Consider the following 21724-nt stretch of genomic DNA (forward strand, 5'->3'; position numbering starts at 1 on the left):
AGCTAAGAGAATCTGAGAGCGTTCCCATTTTTAAATGACTGCTTTCTCTATTAAAGAAAAAAATTAAATCTTAAATTCTTTAAGTAATTATAGACAAGTGAATTACATCCGCTTTTTGAGATTCGGTTAAATGTTTTATGATGCCGATGTTGTGTGTGCTATCCATTGTAATGTGTGTGTTAAGCTTAAAAACTTATTTTCCTTATGTGCTGTTTGAGAAAAAAAAAAATGCATGTCCTTTGTGTTTATTTTTTCCCTCCCAGAGAGATGATGAGGATGGTGATGATATGGATAGTTATCAGGTATTCCTGCTGCTGTCAATCCTGTGGCATGGGGCACAGCTGCTGCTAATGGCCAGCATTCGCAAAGCCGAGGGCAGGGAGGAGGAAGGGAGGACCGGAGCGCAAGAATAGGCATTTTCCACTCGCTTTTGATTTGCTTTCAGTGTAATCAGGGATACAATACTATTTCCATAGATTTCCCCGTCAGTTCACAATTTATAAGCAGATGCTGCACTTCTGCTACGCCATCTCAAATTGCTGGCTCGTGAAGCCTTTCTAAATAAGACCACTCTCGCTGTATTAAATTGGTGATCTTAAGAACTGTAGTTATCATCCATAACCTTTAAGTAGACCTGTCTTTCCTATGTGAACCTGCAGTTAGCTCCTTACATCTAAGAGAGTAGTACTGTTCTAACGTGCCATTGTATCTTTAAAGACTTTTGCCGGTTAGGAAAACTGACGACATTTTAAGCCCATGGCTTTGTTTAGCCAGTTTTCTTCTCTCTTTAAGGCCAATCTTATTCATAACCTGGAGAATTTAGCTCTGAGCTTTAATCTCTTTTTGGAAATCTAGGGGAGAAAAAATATGTGCAAACGTGAAGTTTTACCTAGTCAGGGCTGACTGGCCTACTGTCCATGGAACGTGGGATAACAGTAATGGTCAAGGTGCCAAACCAAGATGAACTTTTCTGGGTTGGTTCCCAGTCTTTGTACTGATTCTCTACATAAATTTTAAAAGCATGTTTTCCTGGTGTGCCTTCCTATAAGCAAAATGTGGGTCCATTGTAGGTAAAGCCTCAGAAGTTCTCAGGTGTCTGCTCTTAACGTAACGTCTTAAGGGTTAGGCTGGAATTAGGCAAGTCAAAGAGCATCCTGAATAGAATTGGTAGGTGGCTTTCCCACCTCATAATTTTACTAAGAAAGAAAACAAACAAGTAAAAACACATGGTAGGGGAGATACCAGTATCCCCTTGGATCTCAGCAACGCCATTAACTAACGTCCTGTGGCTGTCTGTGCGCTTGCTGCCACGTGGTTCACAGTTGAGTCCAGCGGCTGCTTCTGGGAGTTCTCAGCATGGCTGACTGCATGTTGGCTTCTTGCATGGGAAGTTTTCGGTTAGCCTCATGGTAGCGGTTGGAGGTAAAACCTTTGCAGCAAGTTTGAAAAGTTCTCCACTGATCTATTCTTTGCCTTTCAGAAAATACATCTTATCCAGCCATCGAGCTCTGAATGATGAAAATGCCTGTCGTTTTCCATTCCATTTGCTGCTTTGTGATTCGGGCTGTGTTTCTGGTGTCCTTCTGCTTAGAATCACAAACCCTTCAAACAAATAGCTACAACTTACATACATGCACGCCCATACCATATAAGACTCATCCAACAGCTGGTGTAGTTTGAGCTTCTCTTGCTTTTAAGTATAATTATCTTTTTGGAAATCCAGGGGCTCTGATTTCTGAGTCATGGGATCCTCAATCAGCATGCAGTGTTCCTGAGGGCTCTTTGCTTTCTTGCATATTAATCACACGGCAATGTTCAATGGCCTTTCCTAATGAAAAGTTTCCTAATCAATTTAAACATCTTTTTTTTTTTTTAAAAAAGAAATAGTTATCTGCACTCTACAAGAAAATGTTTTCCCTCCCTGATGCCAGGAAGAAGACTTAAACTGTGTGAGAGAGAGGTGGTCTGATGCCCTCATTAAACGGCGAGAATACCTAGATGAACAGATTAAAAAAGTCAGCAATAAAAAAGGTATGTGAGGGCTCCCCTGGTGGCGCAGTGGTTGGGAGTCCGCCTGCCGATGCAGGGGACGCGGGTTCGTGCCCCGGTCCGGGAGGATCCCACGTGCCGCGGAGCGGCTGGGCCCGTGAGCCATGGCCGCTGGGCCTGCGCGTCCAGAGCCTGTGCTCCGCAAAGGGAGAGGCCACAACGGTGAGAGGCCCACGTACCGCAAAAAAAAAAAAAAAAAAAAAAGGTATGTGAGATTAAACTCTTGGCTGGGAGTAGTTTTCTCACTTCTAGACAGTAGTGGTAGGCTGTTTTCCTCCCTTAGCTGGACTGCTGTGTCTTAGCTTTTTGACCCCATGACAGTTATAGATATTAGTGAATCATTAGTGTACAGTGTTTAAGCAGGCTCTGAATTTGAAAGTAATGTTTCATTACTTGAGTTAACTGACATTAAACGTTAAATTCAGATTTTGTTTTGATGAATGCAAATGCCATCAATATCGACATCTCCCCATGAGGTGTTCCAGGCTCAGAACCTGGGACTGACAGCAGCTAAAGGGTCACTTGTGAAGCCACGACACTTGGCAGGTGGGCTGTGGCTACCATTGGGCGGTAGCCATGCTCTTGGCTCCTTCTGGGTGGCCTGAAGCTGGCCTGCAGGTCCACTCGCCACCACCCAGCTCCGAGGATTCAGTTTGCTTACGCTGGCAATGGCCACTTGGATTCTAGAGCAGAAATCTGCTCTTAAAACCCTGGTTTCAGGCTTCCCTGGTGATGCAGTGGTTGAGAATCCGCCTGCCAATACAGGGGACACAGGTTCGAGCCCTGGTCCGGGAAGATCCCACATGCCGCAGAGCAACTAAGCCCGTGTGCCACAACTACTGAGCCCGCGCACCTAGAGCCTGTGCTCCACAACAAGAGAAGCCACTGCAATGAGAAGGCCATGCAGCTCAATGAAGACCCATCACGGCCAAAAATAAATAAGTAAAAATGAGTTAAAAATAAAACCCCGGTTTCTCATCCTGAGTGAACGATTCACTCAGTGTGGTTGGTTCTCCACCGAAGGACATGTTCTGAATGTGAATCTGCTTCATGCAGAAGTCGGCGAAAGTCCTTCCCCAATAAAACATCTTGCCTCCGCGTTCTGCTCTTGGCCTCAGTGTGTGTATGTGTGTACTCAACCTGCTAATGAAAACTCACTTTGCCTATGCCCAGGTAACTCCAGAGTTGAACTAGGCTAAGAGGATTGCAAAATAGATCAAATAAAATCCCTTTCATAACGAGCATGAAGGAAAACAAGTTAGTTTTGCAGAGTGCAATATATGGTGTTTTTTAATCCTCTATCCTTACAAAATGATGTGTGGTTTTATAAAGCAATGTCACATCCATTATTGCACTTGATCCTTCTGACAGGTGCGTGAAGTAGACATGACTTGTATTAACCCTATTTGACAAATTAGGAAGCTAAGACTCATCTGTTGAAGGACCTTCCAAAATTACAGAACTAGAAAAATAACCCAAGTCTTCTAATCCCTGTTCCAACGCTCTTTCCACTCTTCCTGGGTTTATGATCTGTTAGGCTAGTGTCCTAGCCTCTCTGAGCTTGTCTAGGTGCTCCGTCTTAAACTTCAAAGCCTCAATTCCCTATTTGGGACACCGTGGATGTTTAAGGCACCTGTGGGTACCACTGAGTGCAAATAGATTTAAATTTAGAAACTGTCCTTTCTCCCTCTTGGCGCTCATGCCCTCGTTTTGTCCCACAGAGAAGACAGAGGACGACGTAGAGCGGGAAGCCCGTCTGGTGGAGCAGTGGGTGGGGCTGACGGAGGAGAGGAATGCCGTGCTGGTGCCTGCGCCAGGCAGCGGGATCCCCGGGGCGCCTGCCGACTGGTGAGTCCGCCCTTCCTTCTGGGCAGGCCTGACGATGGTGCCGTGGTCTGTGGCGGGTCATGCAAGTGACCTGCCAGGACTGTCACAGAAAATGTTAAGTACTGTGAGCTGTCCAGGGAAGGGCCACCCAGCCCTAGTACTCCCCTCCGTCTTCTTCTTGCCCACTGCAACCATCTTCCACTCACAGGAAGCCAGCGAGCACTTATCACTGGCCAGGAGTCAGACAGACAGCCCTCCAGCCCTTGGCATGAGCACCTTGGACATGATTACCTGATCTCCAGACATTCTCATATCTTGGGTCGAAAGAAGGGTGTTTCCAGAGCATACTTGAAAAGGGCAGAAAATATGTCTTCTTATTTGCCCTCCTGCCTGTTTATTTTGACTCAACAGAGAGTCAGCACTTAAGCACTACATCCACAATGATCAGTCAGTCAATGGATTGATCAGTCAGTCCTAATGCCCAGAAGAAACAGCATGGGATCCTGGGCTCTGGAGGCAAATCGATCCTGTCCCCTGTTCCTCCTCTAACCCTTCTTCCCATCACTAGAATTATTCTCAGAAAGGCTTCAAATAATCTGTGTTTCAATTAATTACATGTAATTCATATGACTATAGTTCTTTATATAAGTCACATAATTCCCATGATTTGTGTTAAGAAGGGTGACAAGATCTGTGAAAATATCTCATTTGTAGAACCTGTATCTGACTCCACAGTGGTTCTCTTCTGCTTTCATGCCTCTGTCGTGTTTGGTTATTTAACAAGATGTAAAACACATATTTTGTTATGATTAAATATTGTTATTAAATTTAGGATCCCACCACCTGGAATGGAAACCCACATACCTGTTCTCTTCCTTGATTTGAACGGTAAGTTTGAACCTGACATTCCAAGGCTTATCACATTGCATTAGGTTTGTAATCTAATCAGACCTGCAGTATTTTGATCATTAAATCACTTGCCTAATCACGCACATGCCATATTTAGGTGACATTTTTACTCCAACCAAATATATAAAGCCATGACATGTCGAATCACTAGAAGACAGATGTGGAAATTTATTCTTAAAAAGACAGCACTTGAGAGATTGAGAATTGCATACAAAGGCATGAGAGCAGTTATTGCTCTGAAACAGTAATGGACATGGAAATTACTTGAGAAGGTAATCACCCTTAGAGATCTGAATCTTTATGCATTGCAGGTGCCCAGGAATCTGCATTTCTGACTGGTGCCCTTTGCTCCCCACCCCACCCCCATTTGTTTTGTTTCTAGAACACGATCATCTGTAACCCTGCATGAAGGGTTGTCCTTTACTGTAGAAATTAGATTGAACCTGGGCGAATACAGAACAAGGGTTTTCAATGTGTTTTAGCAGTAAAATCCATTTTCAGTATGAACTTGTGAATGGAACCCCATGTGTGGAATACGGAAGCAGAGTTGCTGAGTTTGGGGATGGGCAGGCTCTGGCAGGCCTTTCTGCAGGGCCCCTGGGATCCTCAAAGCACAGCCTGAAAACCTGTCTTCTGGAGGGAAGACCAGTAATGGATGAATGGAAGACACAGGAGGTTGGCTTTGGCTCTTCATATGAACAGTTTTTTTAAAAGCCTAGAAATAGACCGTTGCCTCATGAAGTGGTGAGTTCCCCATTATTGGAGGTTCTCCATTATACAAGCAAAGACTGGATGACTATATACAGAGATTTGTGAAGGGTGAATCCTACACTGGGTAGGACATTGGAAAAAGATGGGCTTCACATTTCTCCCAAGTGCTCAGAACTTTGTTTCTAAATTGATAATTTAACCGTCCAAATCTCTACACTTGATCTGAGCCAAAAGGCCGAGAAGCGATAACCACTCACATCTCTAATTTAGTGTAAGTTATGTAAGTAGGACCACAAACTTAACACTACGTTAAAGGAGGAATTGACAGAAAGCAGCAAAATTCTAAGGTGTGTTTATGTAGTGAAAATATTTGCTCCCAGGACTACATATAGAATATATTCAGTCCATTTATAGGAGAGTCACAAAGGCACCTTTTTGGCTCCTGGAGTTGTTTCTGTAAAGGATAGAAGCTGTTGTAGTTAGTGGAGTTGCTGTTTCAACTGCAGGAATGAAAAACTCAATAAAATTGCATTACATGTAAACTTCATCTGTAAAAAGCATATTTAAAAATTTTGGATGCTTGCTTAAAAAATCTGTTTCCCCCACTTTTGCTTCTGTGCCCTGGACTTGGTCAGCGGATGACCTCAGTGCCAATGAGCAGCTTGTGGGCCCCCATGCATCGGGCGTGAACTCCATCCTCCCCAAGGAGCATGGCAGCCAGTTTTTCTACCTGCCCATCATAAAGCACAGTGATGAGGAGGTAACTGACCTTTAAGAATCTCTTAAAGGGCTTCAGATTAATGCACATGCCTGTGGGCCTCTCTGCCCATTAAACTGCTGTGGTCTGGACTTTGGGAAAGAGGACTGGGAACTTTAAAAAATAGAATGTGTGTGTTGTCAAAAAGGCAAGGAGGGACTTACCTGGTGGTCCAGTGGGTAAGACTCCGTGCTTCCAATGCAGGGGGCCTGGGTTCGATACCTGGTTGGGGAACTAGATCCCGCATGCATGCCGCAACTAAGAAGCCCATGTGCCACAGCTAAAGATCCCGCGTGCTGCAACTAAAGATCCCGCATGCTGCAACTAAGACCCCTCCTCGCAGCCAAAATAAATAATAAATAAATATCTTTTTTAAAAAGGCGAGGAAAAACCTCTGTGATTCAACGTAGAGTGGCATTTATTTTCTTTCTAGTGCATGACATAAAACTGCTCCACCTGAGTTGTCTTGTTTCCATGTCCCCATCCTTCCCCCATCCCTAGGTTTCAGCCACAGCCTCCTGGGACTCCTCGGTGCATGACTCCGTTCACTTGAATAGGGTCACCCCACAAAATGAACGGATTTACCTGATAGTGAAGACCACAGTCCAGCTCAGCCACCCGGCTGCTATGGAGCTGGTGTTACGGAAACGGATTGCAGCCAATATTTACAACAAACAGGTAGTAACGGGGCCCGATTGTGCCGTTTCATACATGAGCACAGAGTTTTTTCCTTCTCTCTATCACAAAGTAGTGTTTTGGGGTGTTAATACAGTGGCTGTGCAAATCGCTACCAGGTTATAATCTGATTCTCATTTATCCAAGATAACAGGGTATGAGGATAGCAGGGGTAAATGTCATCCACCAAAGGACTTTTCCACCTTGACCGATTTGTGGCCCATAATCTTAGGAGGCAGTGGAGTTATGACATTTTATTGTTTGAAAAAGGTTAAGCGCCTGGTCCAAGAGGGTTAGTGACAAAACCAGGACAAAGGTAGGCTCCAAATAAATCTCTATCCTAGTGCTTCCCCCGATCTCATCTCAGAGGTGCTGTCAGCAAAACTTACCCTCTGAGTTGACTTCTGACTGTGCCAGGATAGATTCATTAAACCCTGACAAGATCAAGTAGAAAGACGGCAAGTGGGAAAAAGGAGCAACCACAGAAAAACCCTGGATCGGCTGCAAATCCTGCAGTCTGATCCCTAAATAACAGCTGGACGTTATTGTCCTTCAGGATTGGAGACAAGGATTTTTCCATTCAGTTTTTTTTCTGTTTTACTAAGTGTTGTGTGTATATCAAAAACGTAGTAATTGATGATGCTGTTACAATTTGTAAAATACTAAATAACTTCTGTTTTCCACATCGCTTAATTCAGCTTTCCTTTTCTACCAGAGTTTCACCCAGAGTTTAAAGAGGAGAATATCACTGAAGAATATATTTTATTCCTGTGGTGTAACCTATGAAATAGTATCCAACATACCAAAGGTAAAGTATGTATTACTTTTAAAAAATAGCAAAATGTGAGTATTGGAGAATGCGTTAAATCTCAAAACTTTTAAATCATTTTCTCACCACGTTTTGAGAAAAACGTTGTTCAGGTAAAAGTATTCTAATTGCCTTCTTGTCTCGTTAGGCAACAGAGGAGATTGAGGACCGGGAGACTCTGGCTCTCCTGGCAGCGAGGAGTGAGAACGAAGGCACAGCAGACGGGGAGACGTACATCGAGAAGTATACGCGAGGCGTGCTGCAGGTGGAGAACATCCTGAGCCTGGAACGGCTCCGGCAGGCAAGTAACTGCAGCATCTGGACCAGAGGGTGAGATCACCAGCCTTCACCCCAAATGGACAAAGATGAATGTATTTCCCAAACACCTTCTTTCTCAATCTATCAGAGAAGAAAAACTGGTAGAGAGTAGCCCTCTCATTAGACAAAATAGTTACTTTGACAAAATAGTAACACAAATTCAAATGACTACCTTTTATTGAATACCGCCTAAGTAATATTGATACATTATTTCATTTAATCTTCAAGATAACCCCGCAAGGTAAATACTGTCATAATTCCCATTTGTAAATGAGAAAACTGAGGCTGACAGAAGTTAGCCAACCTGCCCAAGGTGACCCAGCTAAGAAGGGGTACAAAGTTGGATGTAAACCCAGAAAGCTTGACTCCAAAGCCCACGTGCTTAACCACATATTCTCTCCCTAATTTTTGGACCCAGATTAACTTCTGTGGCAAAAGCAGGATATTCAGGTGAAAATTATCCACTAGGTAGTGGAACTGCACAGGAGATGTCATTCAATCGAGGCAGTAGCTGAAGTTATGGAAAGTGTGCTTTGAACAACAAGAGGACTAAGATTGGCGTTTGTCAGAAGAATCTTCCTTTAGTCCCACCTAAACTGCTGCACGAGTGAAACACAAGCAGCATAAAAAAGTTGATTGTAATTTCCCAAGTGAGATATATAGTTAGTGGTATTTCATCCATGTTTTCTCTGCCCACCTATATAAAAGTCCACAACATAAATGTCTTTAGTTCTGAAGTTTTCCTGGTTTTAGTTATGAGGAATGCTTTTGATAAATTAAGCAAAAAAAAAAAAAAAAGGATACAATACGATTACAGTTTTGTAAATATGGGGGGAGAGGGAGTGCAGGATTGAAATGATCTTTATTTCTATACTTTCTAAATCCTCCGCAATAAACATATATTACTTTTGTCATCAGAGGAAGAAAAATAAATGTCCTTTTCAAATTTGCAGGCAGTCACGGTCAAAGAAGCGCTTTCCACCAAAGCTCGGCACCTGCGGCGAAGCCTCAGCACACCAAATGTTCATAATGTGAGCTCGCCCGCGAGGGGCTGCCGCCCGCGTGACGCATCTCAGGGTTTGGGGTGCAGCAAGTCAGGGGACCTCCGGTCGGGGTTTACAGGTGGGGATAGAACATTCGGCACCAGTGTGGGCATCCCAAGGTGCCAGGCCCGCTCCTCTTTTCTAGCGAAGCTTCCAGAGAGCCCTTACGGGTCACGTGCCTGGGCTCTTAGTGGAATCTTGCAAATTTCTCTCCATAAAGTTATGTCCTTGAAAGACGTTTTTTGAGATGTAAATAGAATGTAGTTGGTTTAGGGATGGTCGAGTCAGGTAGAAATCCTGCTGGCAGAGCTGCTGAGTGCTGCTTTTGAGTCTGTCTACATACCCCCTTCTAGCTGCCCCAGTGGATCTTACTGTGCTGCCCATCAGGGTGATAGGGCACCAGACTCCTCCGTAGAGACCCTTCCATAGCGCCTGGTCTTTATTTTGATTACCTTCCTCAACCATTCCATAGAGGAAATCCAACTGACAGAAGCTACGTCCAGTGGAGGGGAGCGTTGTCATGGGAAGAAAGGACAGAGCAGTACGCGGACCACTGCAAAGTAGCCTCTTCCCAGGAGCAGCAGAGAGAAAGTCAGATCCTCTCAAGGAAAACTGTTACTTGCCTTCCCGTTCTCAAGAATTGTCGGATAATGATTAAACACACAGTAAACGTTTATGAAAGCTGTCTTAACAGTAGTCCGAAAAGCAAATCCCTACAATCACTTTCATGCAGATTACTTCTGACCACAGTTCAGTTCTTAAAATTGATAATAGGAGACTCATATAGTTGTAAATTGAAAAAAGTCTTCTAATTAATTTAGGCATCAAAGAAGAGATCATAATGGAAATTAGGATGTATTTAGAACTGAATGATCATAAAAAATGGTACGTATATCAACAGTTGAGGGATGCAGTTAAAGTGGTACTTAGAGGGAAATCCTTGGCCCTAAGTTTCCTGTTATTCCATTTATACTGCAGAATACTAGATGGTAGAGAAAATGAAAGAGCTAGAGCTATTGTTAGGAAATTTATAGATCTTATATTATAAATGTTATTAAAATATTAATTAAAAATAATGAGGAAAACATATATCTTTAAAAGTAAGGAAAGACCACCTATGAAGTATTCTACCTCCCCCAAAAAATTGAACCTAAGTGTGGTCAAGACTGTAGATCTAATTACTAATATTTACAGGGGACAGAGGAAAATGTTAAGTGATACCACAGGGATTCATTTAACAAAATCCAGACTGTGGGAAACGTTACAGGAAAAAAATGATCTAGAGAAAAGGGAAAGCTCGTAAATTAAAAATGACTTACAAGATATATCATCCAGTTGCAGTACATTAACTATCTTGATCCTGATTCAAAATTAACTGTGATAATGTTTATAGACATTTGACCACTAATGGGATATCTGATGCTATTTAGGAATCACTTAATTTTTTTAAGATGTGATAATGGTATTATGGTTTTAAAAGGGAGTAGGAATTTCTTATCTTTTAGAGATTCATAAAGAAATATTTATGGATAAAAATATTTTAAGTTAGAAAAAGAAAATCAGAATATTTTTAAAGAGGGTAATGATAAATATTAGAGCAGAATTATAATAAATTCAAATAAATAAGGAAATAATAAATATTAGAAGAAAGAAAGAGGGAAGGAGAAGGTCGTAACAGCCTTCAACTGTATGTGTGATATTTTATTTAGTTAGTTACGTTAAATATATAAACCACATTGATAAAACCATTCATCCCTTACAGGTCTCTTCTAGTCGACCAGACCTTTCTGGCTTTGACGACGATGATAAGGTGTGTACCCGTGGGCATGGCCAGGTTATTAGTAGAATCTGAGTCTGGAAAGTTAGGATATATTGGTGTTTTTAAAATCTCTGGACTTCCCACCTTAACCTGATGCAGATCATTGTCTCTACATGTCCATTTCCAAGTTCAAATACTTGATGTGAAATTGCTGTGCACTCTGAGTGTTACATTGTTACTTAGCATGACACCGTCCATATCAGGATCATCTGACACATAATTGAATAAATATCTGTGTGTTTATGGGTCTAACTCTAAATGACTTAAGAAGGTATTACATCCACCACAGCAAAATCAAAATTATTTCAAATGCGGAAAATTAGGACCTTGAAATTAAGGACATTTTACAGTGATATTCAAATATTTCTTTAACATATATTGTATGTAAATTACTATTCTAGGGACAGTAGATGATTCAAAAAGTATAAACACAGATTATGTCTTCAAGAAGTTTAAAATCTTGTCCTTGGAGATAGACATCTCCTGAGAAGTTGGAGTAGGATTAACTAAGTTTATATGATATAAAGGAGGAGGTTTCTCCCTTTACTATACCAATATCTTATGCCAGCTTGGAACTTTTAAATCTCAAGTATATGTAGAGTAATCGTACCACCAGGTTTGCCTGGGGAAGTTCAAGCTTATGCCTACTACCCAGGAAAAATATCAGTGGAACTGTTTTACTCTCAAAAGTGTTGTTGTTTGGTCTTTATTTATTCACTCCAGGTATACCTTGGGTATGATAGCACTTGTCATATTGTTCAGTACTTTTCTACATGTTAGATCTATTTAATAATAAAAATGAATGAAGAGTACATACTGCCATTAAAAAATAGAAAACAACCCTCAAATCAGGCTTCATTTCTCTCTCTCTCTCTCTCTCTCTCTCTCTTTTTGGCGCACTGCCTGGCACATGGGATCTTAGTTCCCTGACCAGGCATCAAACCTGTATCCCCTGCATTGGGAGTGCAGAGTCTTAACCACTGGACCACCAGGGAAGTCCCCATTTCTCATTTTAGAGGGACTTAATTACGGTTAACCCATGTTTCTACCTTGTAGGGTTGGCCAGAGAACCAGTTAGACATGTCTGACTACAGCCCCAGTTACCAGGATGTATCGTGTTATGGAACTTTGCCCAGGGATTCACCTCGAAGGAGTAAAGAAGGTAGTAGTGAGATTTTTTCCATGTTATTTCTTTATAATTTCTTAGGAAAGGCATGGGGGGAAATTTTTTTATAGATGACATATAATATGGTAGGAAACTGAAATTCTAGTTTGCTAGATGATCCAAAACTGTCTTCTTGAATAGAACATATCCTGTTCACTTTTTTGTTTTGCTTTGTATACATTATATCATCCAATTAATAATAGGCTTTTTGTGCAACACTTGTAATTTTCAAATCACATTTCATGTATCATTTCCTGATTTTGAAGTCAGTTTTGAGACACACATATCTTATTACGTTATGGTTAGATTTCATTCTTTACCAAAAGAATATCCACCTCCGTCATGTTTTTGTGCTGGAATCAAAGTATGTTTTAGGAGAACATGTCTCTGGTCCCTAAGGAAATTTCAAAACTGATACCAGAAATGAATTTGATGACAACATTATTACCTAAATATAATATATAATCTCCCAATGCCCTGAAGGGAACAGCATTCTTAGGATATGTAAATCGGCTCTGTTACCTTACTTATCCCTTATATTTTACCTACTGTGTGCCATTGTACCAGTGAATTGAGGAGAAAATATAGAAGGAGAAAGAGAAGCCCAAAAAGGTAAGAAACGAGTAAAAGCAAGAAAGAAGAATCGTCCTTCTTAGTCATATGGAGCAGGGTGGCTTGAGGGAAAAGTGACTTGCAAGAAGACTTACACAGTGCTCACTCATTGGGTATGTATTGAGCCTGTCCTTGCTATATGCAGAGACAGATGCCGAGATCTTAAAATCCAACTGTGGACACGTACATAGAAAATAATAAGTTAGGAAATGATAAAATGCCAAAATGCATGTATAGATTATAAGGGCTCTGAGAATTCAGAGAGAGAATCAGCATGGGGGCTTCCCTGGTGGCGCAGTGGTTGGGAATCCGCCTGCCAGTGCAGAGGACACGGGTTCGAGCCCTGGTCCGGGAAGATCCCACATGCCGCAGAGCAGCTAAGCCCATGCGCCACAACTACTGAGCCTGTGCTCTAGAGCCCGTGAGCCACAATTGATGAGCCTGCGTGCCACAACTACTGAAGCCCGTGCGCCTAGAGCCCGTGCTCTGCACAAGAGAAGCCCCCGCTTGCCGCAACTAGAGAAAGCCCACACGCAGCAACAAAGACCCAACGCAGCCATAAATAAATAAACAAACAAATAAATAAAAAGTTTTTAAGAAAAGAAAATCAGCGTGAGTTGAAATTGGTCGGTTAAGTGATTCTTAAGCTGGATCTTGAAAAGAAGGTGGAAAATTTGGTTTCTGATTTCTTTGCTGCCGTCCAGCCCTTTGATGACTCTTTGTAACTTTGTAGATACATCTGCATTTTTGCCTACCTCCGTTTTATGCTCAGCCAAGTACAGTCATCTCTGAGCATCCACGGGGGACTGGTTCCAGGAGCCCCCGTGTATACCAAAACACCCCGAGACCATGGAGTGCCGACTGTAGATTTATTGAGAAAAAAGAAAAGCAGAGAGAGCATTTCATTCAGAAAGCATAGCATGAACAGCATCTAAGTGGACCCACGCAGTTCAAACCTGAGATGTTCAAGGGTCAACTGTACTCACATACTAATCTCTTTGTTACGCCAGATATTCCTCTGGCTTGGTCACTGCCTCGCTTCTTGTGTGTTGGTTAAAGTGCCCTGTGCCCGTCAACCCATGCCTTTTGTCTTCCCCAGGTTGTACGTCAGAGAATCCTCATGCCTTAACAGTCAGCCCTTTTAAAGCATTCTCACCTCAGCCGCCAAAGTTTTTCAAGCCCTTAATGCCTGTAAAAGAAGAGCATAAGAAAAGGATGGCGCTTGAAGCAAGGCCTCTTCTAAGCCAGGAGGTAAATGCTTGACTTGTCTGTACCATGTACAATAGAATGGACGTGTTATGCCTGTGGAGAAGGAACGCTGTGCATTAACAAAGTCAGATGCCACGTGTTGACATGTGTGGGTTATCACCCCATGGTTCCTGTTCTGGAGTAAACATCTCTTTCTCAAGCACACAGGGTCATGGTAGAGTGTTTTGTTTGTTGTTACTGCTGTTGTTTTCTTTGTGTTTATGGCTTTTTTCAGAGTATTTATTTCAAGTGAGAAAGAGATGTCTCCTAGGTGTTTTGAAAATATGAAAGGCATTTTTTTTTGATTTGATAAATTTGGTTATGCTATTTGCCATAGAATTTGTGTAGTCTTGTCAGATTTCATCAGTAGTTTGACTCAAGCCTGCACAGTTGTTGGCTGCACTACTCACGTGTAATACAAGTGTTTGCATTGCTTTTCTAACGTGCACGTACTTAACGTGTATGTCGGCCGTCGTTGTCTTCTGTGTGTGATGCATCTGTGTGTCTTAACCTTTGCAGAGCATGTCTCCACCTCAGGCACATAACCCTGGCTGCATTGTGCCCTCGGGAAGCAATGGCAGCAGCATGCCTGTAGAACACAATAGCAAACGTGGGAAGAAGATTGTAAGTCCTGGAACCATTTCTGTCCTATTGCCTGGTGGTGGGTTTAAGGCCCTTTCACAGACAGTCATCCAAATACTTAAGAAGAAATTAAGATCTGTATTGAGTCTTGGCTTTTTTTTTTAAAACACGTGATCATCGGTAATGAAATTTTGCATGGTTGTGGCCGTGACCTGTGATTTTTCTAAGTGTTCCTTCTATTTATTTACTTATTATTATTTTGCTTAGTGTAAAGGAAAAAGCCACTTTTAATGATTCTTATCTTTAAAAAGCGTAACACAGAGATCACTTTAACTAATAATGAATCTTTCTAATGAGCCTGTGCATATTGCCCAGATTCTGAAGTTAATCTACATAGAGGAATTGCACTTACTTGGAGTAAGTATTCTTTCGTTTAGCTGTGGGTGTTTGAGAGCTTTTTTTGTGTTGCCTGATGCTATTGTCAAGATTACCCTGTAGTTTGTAGCCTCTCCACCATCCATCACTGCCCATCCTCATCATCTGTACCTCTCAGGTAGCCTCTTTTAATTTGCTGGCAAACTAGATTCCAGCTCCCTCGGTGTCAGTCCTGCTTTCAGGAGGGCTTACCTGTATTTTACCACTGGTAGGTTGAAACTCTACCTGAAAAGCCTCATTCCCTAGCACTGGGTTTTCACATTTCAAATTGGAGAGTTTTTAAAACACTATGTACCAGGCACTTGGGATCATAAGCGATACCTCAGTTCAAAAATGCAAGTGTGTATTCCCATGCCTGGAAAGAATTCTCTGATGCTGTGTCTCAGCTTTCCCTCTCCTGTGGTTTCCTACGCTTTCCCTCTCCTGTGGTTTCCTACGCTTTCCCTCTCCTGTGGTTTCCTACGCTTTCCCTCTCCTGTGGTTTCCTACGCTTTCCCTCTCCTGTGGTTTCCTACGCTTTCCCTCTCCTGTGGTTTCCTACGCTTTGGGTGCAGCTTGGAGCTGGAGTGGGCTGCTTGGTGTTCACACCCGCATGCAGTCTGCTCTGTGGGCAGAGTGTGGGCCCTTTCCTTTCCCAGCTGCACCATGTCAGACTCATTCCAAAGGGTCATCAGCATGAGGTCTTTTAACCTCTAGGTTCTAGAACATGCTGCAAATGCACGCTCTGTGAAGCTGACTAGAACTTGACCCGGACATGTAGCTGGCCAGGCTCCTGCATGCTTGGAGCACTAGGGGATCTTAAGAAATGACCTTCACTCTTCCTGTCCATGGAGGAAAGAAGGAAAGGCATCATCTCCCCCACACTGTCTCTGTGTCCTCCCTGTCCTTCTCTCCCAAAGTCCCCCTCGCCCCCCAGTCCCTGCTGGAGAAGAGCCTACACGCCAACAGCTGCCCCTCACCCCCCCCCAATCTTAGTGAGCTCTTCAGTCACATACGTGACCTCCCCCTGCTTAATTAATAAAGGCTTCAGCATGGGCTAAAAAGGCCAGGTGGCTAATCTATTACCCCTTCCATTCTCTGGCTGGTTGGTTCTGTCTGTTTATTGACATGGTACCCATCACCATGCTGCACGGGCACTAAATTTTAACCTATTTTAACAGTACATTTTGGTAGAGCACACCGTCAAGGGACTGCTGGATGGCCCTTCTGGGGCTGCCCAGCAGCTAGTCTCACTGTTCACAATTTGCATTATAGTTATTTTCTTTACTTTCCTTTTATTATTTTAAAATAAAACCCATCTCAGGACTTTTAGCTAGCAGAGGGTAGAATGGAACCAGATTCTCTTGGAAAAACCCAGGAAGTTTTGAGCAGCAGTTAGATTCTGTGTGATCAGACACAACATGAAACCCACTAAGCAGGGTTTGATGGAACCATTTTTCCTGCTGCGATCTTACTTGAGAGACCTGCCTCTACTCTCCTTAGAAATCTAGCGCACTGCACACTCTTCATCTCTGAAACTATTGAACTGTCTGATTTATTGCAGATAGCAGCTTTTCCAGGATGTTTTGGTAGATTATAAGAATATTACTTGCTTGATCTGAGGTTCTAGTCTCTCTTTTGGAAGATTTCATTTTATTTCTCTTCTTACAAATGGGTATAAACTGCTTTATTCCTGTGTTCCCTATTCACTTTCTTTCCTTTTCCACTCTTGGAAAATTAGAGGGCGAATCAGTGGTTCAGTCTGATCAAAGGAGTTTGCAATCATTTTTGAGAAGTGATATTGGGACATTGTTCCTTTTATTTTGCAGCCCATCTAGTTACCAAAGAAACCTGTCGTTTCACATAAAATACAGTAAATATAGCTGTGCTTAACTTTTTTTTTTTTTTTTTTTTTGTCTTAAAACTACACACATTTATTCTCACGTAGCTCTGGGGCAGATGTCTGAAAAGAGTCTTTTTTTTTTCCCTTTGTTGTCTCATCAATTTGGGAAGGTAGATAAATATACTTTGTGTCTTCTGTGAATAAGATAAAAGCAACAGTATGCCTTTGGAGTCTCTCTTTTTAAGTCATGATGCAGACAGAAGAGCAGAAAGAAAGTCAGTTCTCCCTCTCTTGGGTCTTGCATAGACAGCATATGGTTTTTGTCTCTCGTTTTACAGAAGAGGAAACACGAGACTTGTTGAGTGATTTGCCCAAGGTCTCACACTTAACGAGAGCATCAGAACAAAAACCCCATCCCTTGGCAGAATTGGGCTGACTCCAGAGGCTCCCAAAGATAGTGCAGTTTCATTACCTGCTGCTGCTGTTTCTAAAAAGGGTCTGCCCTCCCCTTAGTACCGTGGACAGAAGTACTGGAGACCCTTGGCTGATGGAGTCTTTTTGAAAACAGACCATCTCTCTGAGGGACAACTGATTAGAGTGGGAGTGAAAATGACTTTAATCAGGTGAAAGTCACTCAGAAGGTCACTGTTTTTTTGGGGTTTTTTTAATTTTTAAAAAATTTATTTATTTTATTTTTGGCTGCGTTGGGTCTGCATTGCTGTGCATGGGCTTTCTCTAGTTGTGGTGAGCAGGGGCTACTCTTCGTTGCGGAGTGCGGGCTTCTCATCGCGGTGGCTTTTCTTGTTGCAGAGCACGGGCTCTAGGCGCGCGGGCTTCAGTAGTTGTGGCGTGCGGGCTCAGTAGTTGTGGCTCGCGGGCTCAGTAGTTGTGGCTTGCGGGCTCTAGAGCGCAGGCTCAGCAGTTGTGGCTCACGGGCTTAGTTGCTCTGCAGCATGTGGGATCTTCCCGGACCAGGGCTTGAACCCGTGTCCCCTGCATTGGCAGGAGGACTCTTAACCACTGCGCCACCAGGGAAGTCCAGAAGGTCACTGTTTTAATGTGGGTTTTGATTCCTTCTTAAAATCAAGGTGTTTTGTCTATAGGTAAATATCAGCTGCATAAACTAAATCTCAAAAATCAAATCATGAATATTGTAGCTGTAGAGAAGCTTGAGAACTTGACTCCATGTCCCACTTTTAGGAAGAGTTTTCATTCTTTTTGTCCTTAAGACACAGTAGGAAGGTTCTTAGTTTAGTCTCCTTTAAAGTAAAATGATAAATAATGTTTCTGGTATAAAATGTTTATCTAATATATAAAATAGATAAACAGCAAGGTCCTACTGTATAGCACAGGGAACTATATTCAATACCTTGGGATAACCTGTAATGGAAAAGAATCTGAAAAAGAGTATATACTGTATAACTGAATCACTTTGCTGTACAACAGAAACTAACAGAACGTTGTAAATCAACTACACTTCAATTAAAAAATAAATAAAATGGGGCTTCCCTGGTAGCGCAGTGGTTGAGAATCCACCTGCCAGTGCAGGGGACACGGGTTCAAGTCCTGGTCCAGGAGGATCCCACATGCCGTGGAGCAACTAAGCCCGTGCGCCACAACTACTGAGCCTGTGCTCTAGAGCCTGCGAGCCACAACTACTGAAGCCCTAGAGCCCGTGCTCTGCAACAAGAGAAGCCACTGCAGTGAGAAGACCACGCACCGCAACAAAGAGTAGCCCCCGCTCGCCATATGCAGCAATGACGACCCAACACAGCCAAAAATAAATAAATAAATAAATTTATTTTTAGGAAAAAAAATTTTTTTAAATAATAATAAATAAAAGGTACAGAACCAAGCGATACTGTCTCCCCCCATCCCCCCCCCAAAAAATCTAACCAAATTCCCTTAAAATGCAATTTAAGCCAAGTAAGTCCTCTTTTCTCCTTGGAAGGCATAACTTCATAAACTTTCCATCTCCATTTACATGTTGGAACATGATTCATCTCTACTCAGTTTTCTTTCTTCTGGAACTAGTTGTCCCCACTCCTTTAGCCTTTCTCTTTAGGTCACTGCCCTAACCTTAACCCCACCCCAAGTGCATAACTAGGTACTGATCCCTATTTGTTTTTGTAGACTCTTCAGTTTTACTAAGGTCATTCTGATCCTTTAGTGTATACCTATTTCTACACATTAAACTCATGCTTGAACATTTCACTCAGCAAAGTTGTATTTTAGGATGACAGACCTGTCCTCAGTGTTAGGAAGAAGTAACTTCAGGCATAAAAAGAGGCCCCAAATTATAAATTCTCATCTTCAAATTTGGTTTTCCTTGCAACAGCTAACTTTTTAGTAATTAATTGCATCAGAGACTCTTGGGCTTGGGGATTATGTTTCTTTGCCAGCTTAAATTAGAAGGAAATATAAGAGAAACAAACACCTGAAATCCAATTTTGAGTCTAAACAAGTCAGGTAGAGAATCTAGAAAATATAGTGCAGGTTACTGATTCCGACAGTTCTGTCCAATTTTTGCTCCTTTACTAAACGTTTCCTCTCAACATTAGGGAGAGATCTCTCTACCCCACCCCCTTTTTAACAGTGCTATTTAATTAGAATACAGCTAAAGATAAGACAGAGAGGTTAGTGTTGCCAAAAATTTTGTTTTGCTGATTTCTGGAATTTTATCACTGATATTTGATAGTCACCTTTAATTAATAGACAAGGAATTAAGACTACTGGTGCTTTTAACTAATTTATATTCAAGCTATTTTAAAATCTAAAAAGAGTATTAAGCTATTTTTTAGGTGTTTAGCATCTTATGAGATAGAAAAGAAAATATTGCTGTAAAATTCAGCAGATGAAATTTATGTTCATTCGTAAACTCCCATCTGCTCTATCCGTGGAGCGTGCTTTTCCTCACCCTCCCCAATCCTTCTCTCCTCCTCACCTCTTCTCTCTCTTTTTCTCTCTCTCGAAATGAGTAACGTTAATGTTTTGGTTCCAGGTCTTTACAGTTACTCTGTTGTTATACTGATGGAAATTTCATCCACCCAGCAGTGTCCAGGGTTATCCTTCGAGCAAGGACCATAGTCGTAACGCCCTAAGGGTAGGGACCATGCCTGTCTTTGCTCAGCATTGGTATTCTCAGTTCTTAGGACAATGACTGGCATGTAGAGGATGCTTGATGAATATTGTTGAATGAAAGTCAGGTTTTAAAAGAGAAAAGGAATAGTTGCAATGTCATCAGATGTATATGAGGTTAATTAGAAATGACTAGATAGTAATATCATCTATTTTTATTTGAAAATAAAATGCCCATGTGTTTTATATTGTTTTCCACCAAATTTAAAAGAATCATGCACTCAGGGAGAGAGATTGGAAGATGATAACAGCCACTCTTGCATATTTACCAATCTTTATAAACAGAATCCTAAAGCTATTTGACAAAAGAGATTTTCATTTAACTCTCACTATCTTCCTCACTTTCTAGTCAGATCTTCTTCCATGCTTCTCAAAAATGCTAGAAAATAGTAATTGTCAGATTAATTCAGTATTTTACAGACTTACAATATTTAGTGTAATACTGAGAATGGATGTTGAAATCGCGTTCTTTTCCCTTTTGCCATTGGGGAACCTTTATTTACGGCCCTTCCTCCCCATAAAATAGCTCAGAAACGTTTTGCAAATCATCGTGTTTATCTGCACTTTGCTCCCCAAGGTGAGGATTGTAAGAACATATGAAACAGCAGCTCTTCTCTGCCTCTGGCTGTCCCTCTACTCATTTAATTAGAAAAGAGAACATCTCCAACTGAAAACTAATCATGAGGAACTAATTAAAAGTCTACTGCACTTCCTTCCATCCTTTCCTTTAAACCAGGGGAGGAAAGGTTTCTAATTATTAGTGAGTGAGCACAGAAGAAATAAATCTTTTCATCTTGGATGGTAATGGGTTCATGCTCACAGATCTCTGAGGATAATGTACCTTTGTCCAGGACAGTTGACAAGATTTAACCAAACTCAGAAAACAAAAACAAAAAACACTAGAAACATGTGAAGGTGAATGCCTTTAACAGTATAGTGTTTACAGCCTGTCTCAACAATGCAGTTGCTGTAAGAAGCTCGTGGCTGACTTTTGCTTCATTTCTGTAGGACTCTGAAGAGGAGGAAAACGATCTAGAAGCTCTTAACCGGAAGCTGATAAGTTCACAGCCTTACGTACCTGTGGAGTTTGCCGACTTCAGCGTTTACAATGCCAGCTTGGAGAACAGAGAGTGGTTTTCTTCTAAAGTCGATTTGACGAACTCAAAGGTCCTGGAGAAAGAAGTGTCCTGCAGCCCCACCACCAGCAGCATCACCAGTGGCTACTTTTCCCACAGTGCCTCCAATGCCACCCTGTCTGACATGGTGGTCCCATCTAGTGACAGCTCAGATCAGCTGGCCCTTCAGACAAAGGATGCAGACTCCAGTGAGCATCCCGGAGCATCACTTGTGCATGACTTCAGACCATCCTCAAACAAAGAGTTGACAGAACTAGAAAGAGGCTTGGTAAAGGATAAGATAACTATGGTGCCACTCAAGGAAAACAGTGCCTTAGCCAAAGGGAGCCCATCATCCCAAAGCATCCCTGAGAAAAACTCCAAAACCTGCTGTAGGACCAGCTCATGTTCAGAACAAGATGCCTGCTCCAGCAAAAATGGCCAGCCGGCCAGGGAATTCTGCCCCAGGGAGGTGACCATAGAACACACCACAAACATCCTCGAGGACCATTCTTTCACAGAGTTTATGGGTGTGTCAGATGGGAGAGATTTTGATGGTTTGACAGATCCTTCTGCTGGAGAACTTCCGAGTAGGAGGAACCTACCAAATACAATGGACAGTAAGAGTGTCTCAGATGGGCCACAGGACCCTGGCCAGCTGTGTTCCTCAGCAAAGAGTGACCAGGTGATA

At 42.1% G+C, this 21724-nt stretch overlaps 1 protein-coding gene across 1 annotated transcript in view; it reads left to right on the top strand.

Annotated features, from left to right (window-relative positions):
- KIF13A (kinesin family member 13A) overlaps positions 1-21724 on the top strand; it is a 212921-nt gene that overhangs the window by 189025 nt on the left and 2172 nt on the right. The window contains 14 exon segments of the mRNA XM_049716351.1: positions 264-302; positions 1932-2031; positions 3771-3897; positions 4709-4764; positions 6132-6256; positions 6755-6931; positions 7644-7736; positions 7885-8041; positions 9012-9085; positions 10860-10907; positions 11973-12078; positions 13793-13944; positions 14461-14565; positions 20927-21724. Of these exon segments, the coding sequence (XP_049572308.1) occupies positions 264-302; positions 1932-2031; positions 3771-3897; positions 4709-4764; positions 6132-6256; positions 6755-6931; positions 7644-7736; positions 7885-8041; positions 9012-9085; positions 10860-10907; positions 11973-12078; positions 13793-13944; positions 14461-14565; positions 20927-21724 (2157 nt within the window).

Source organism: Orcinus orca, chromosome 10, assembly GCF_937001465.1.
Source record: "Orcinus orca chromosome 10, mOrcOrc1.1, whole genome shotgun sequence".
Taxonomy (NCBI): Eukaryota; Metazoa; Chordata; class Mammalia; order Artiodactyla; family Delphinidae; genus Orcinus; species Orcinus orca.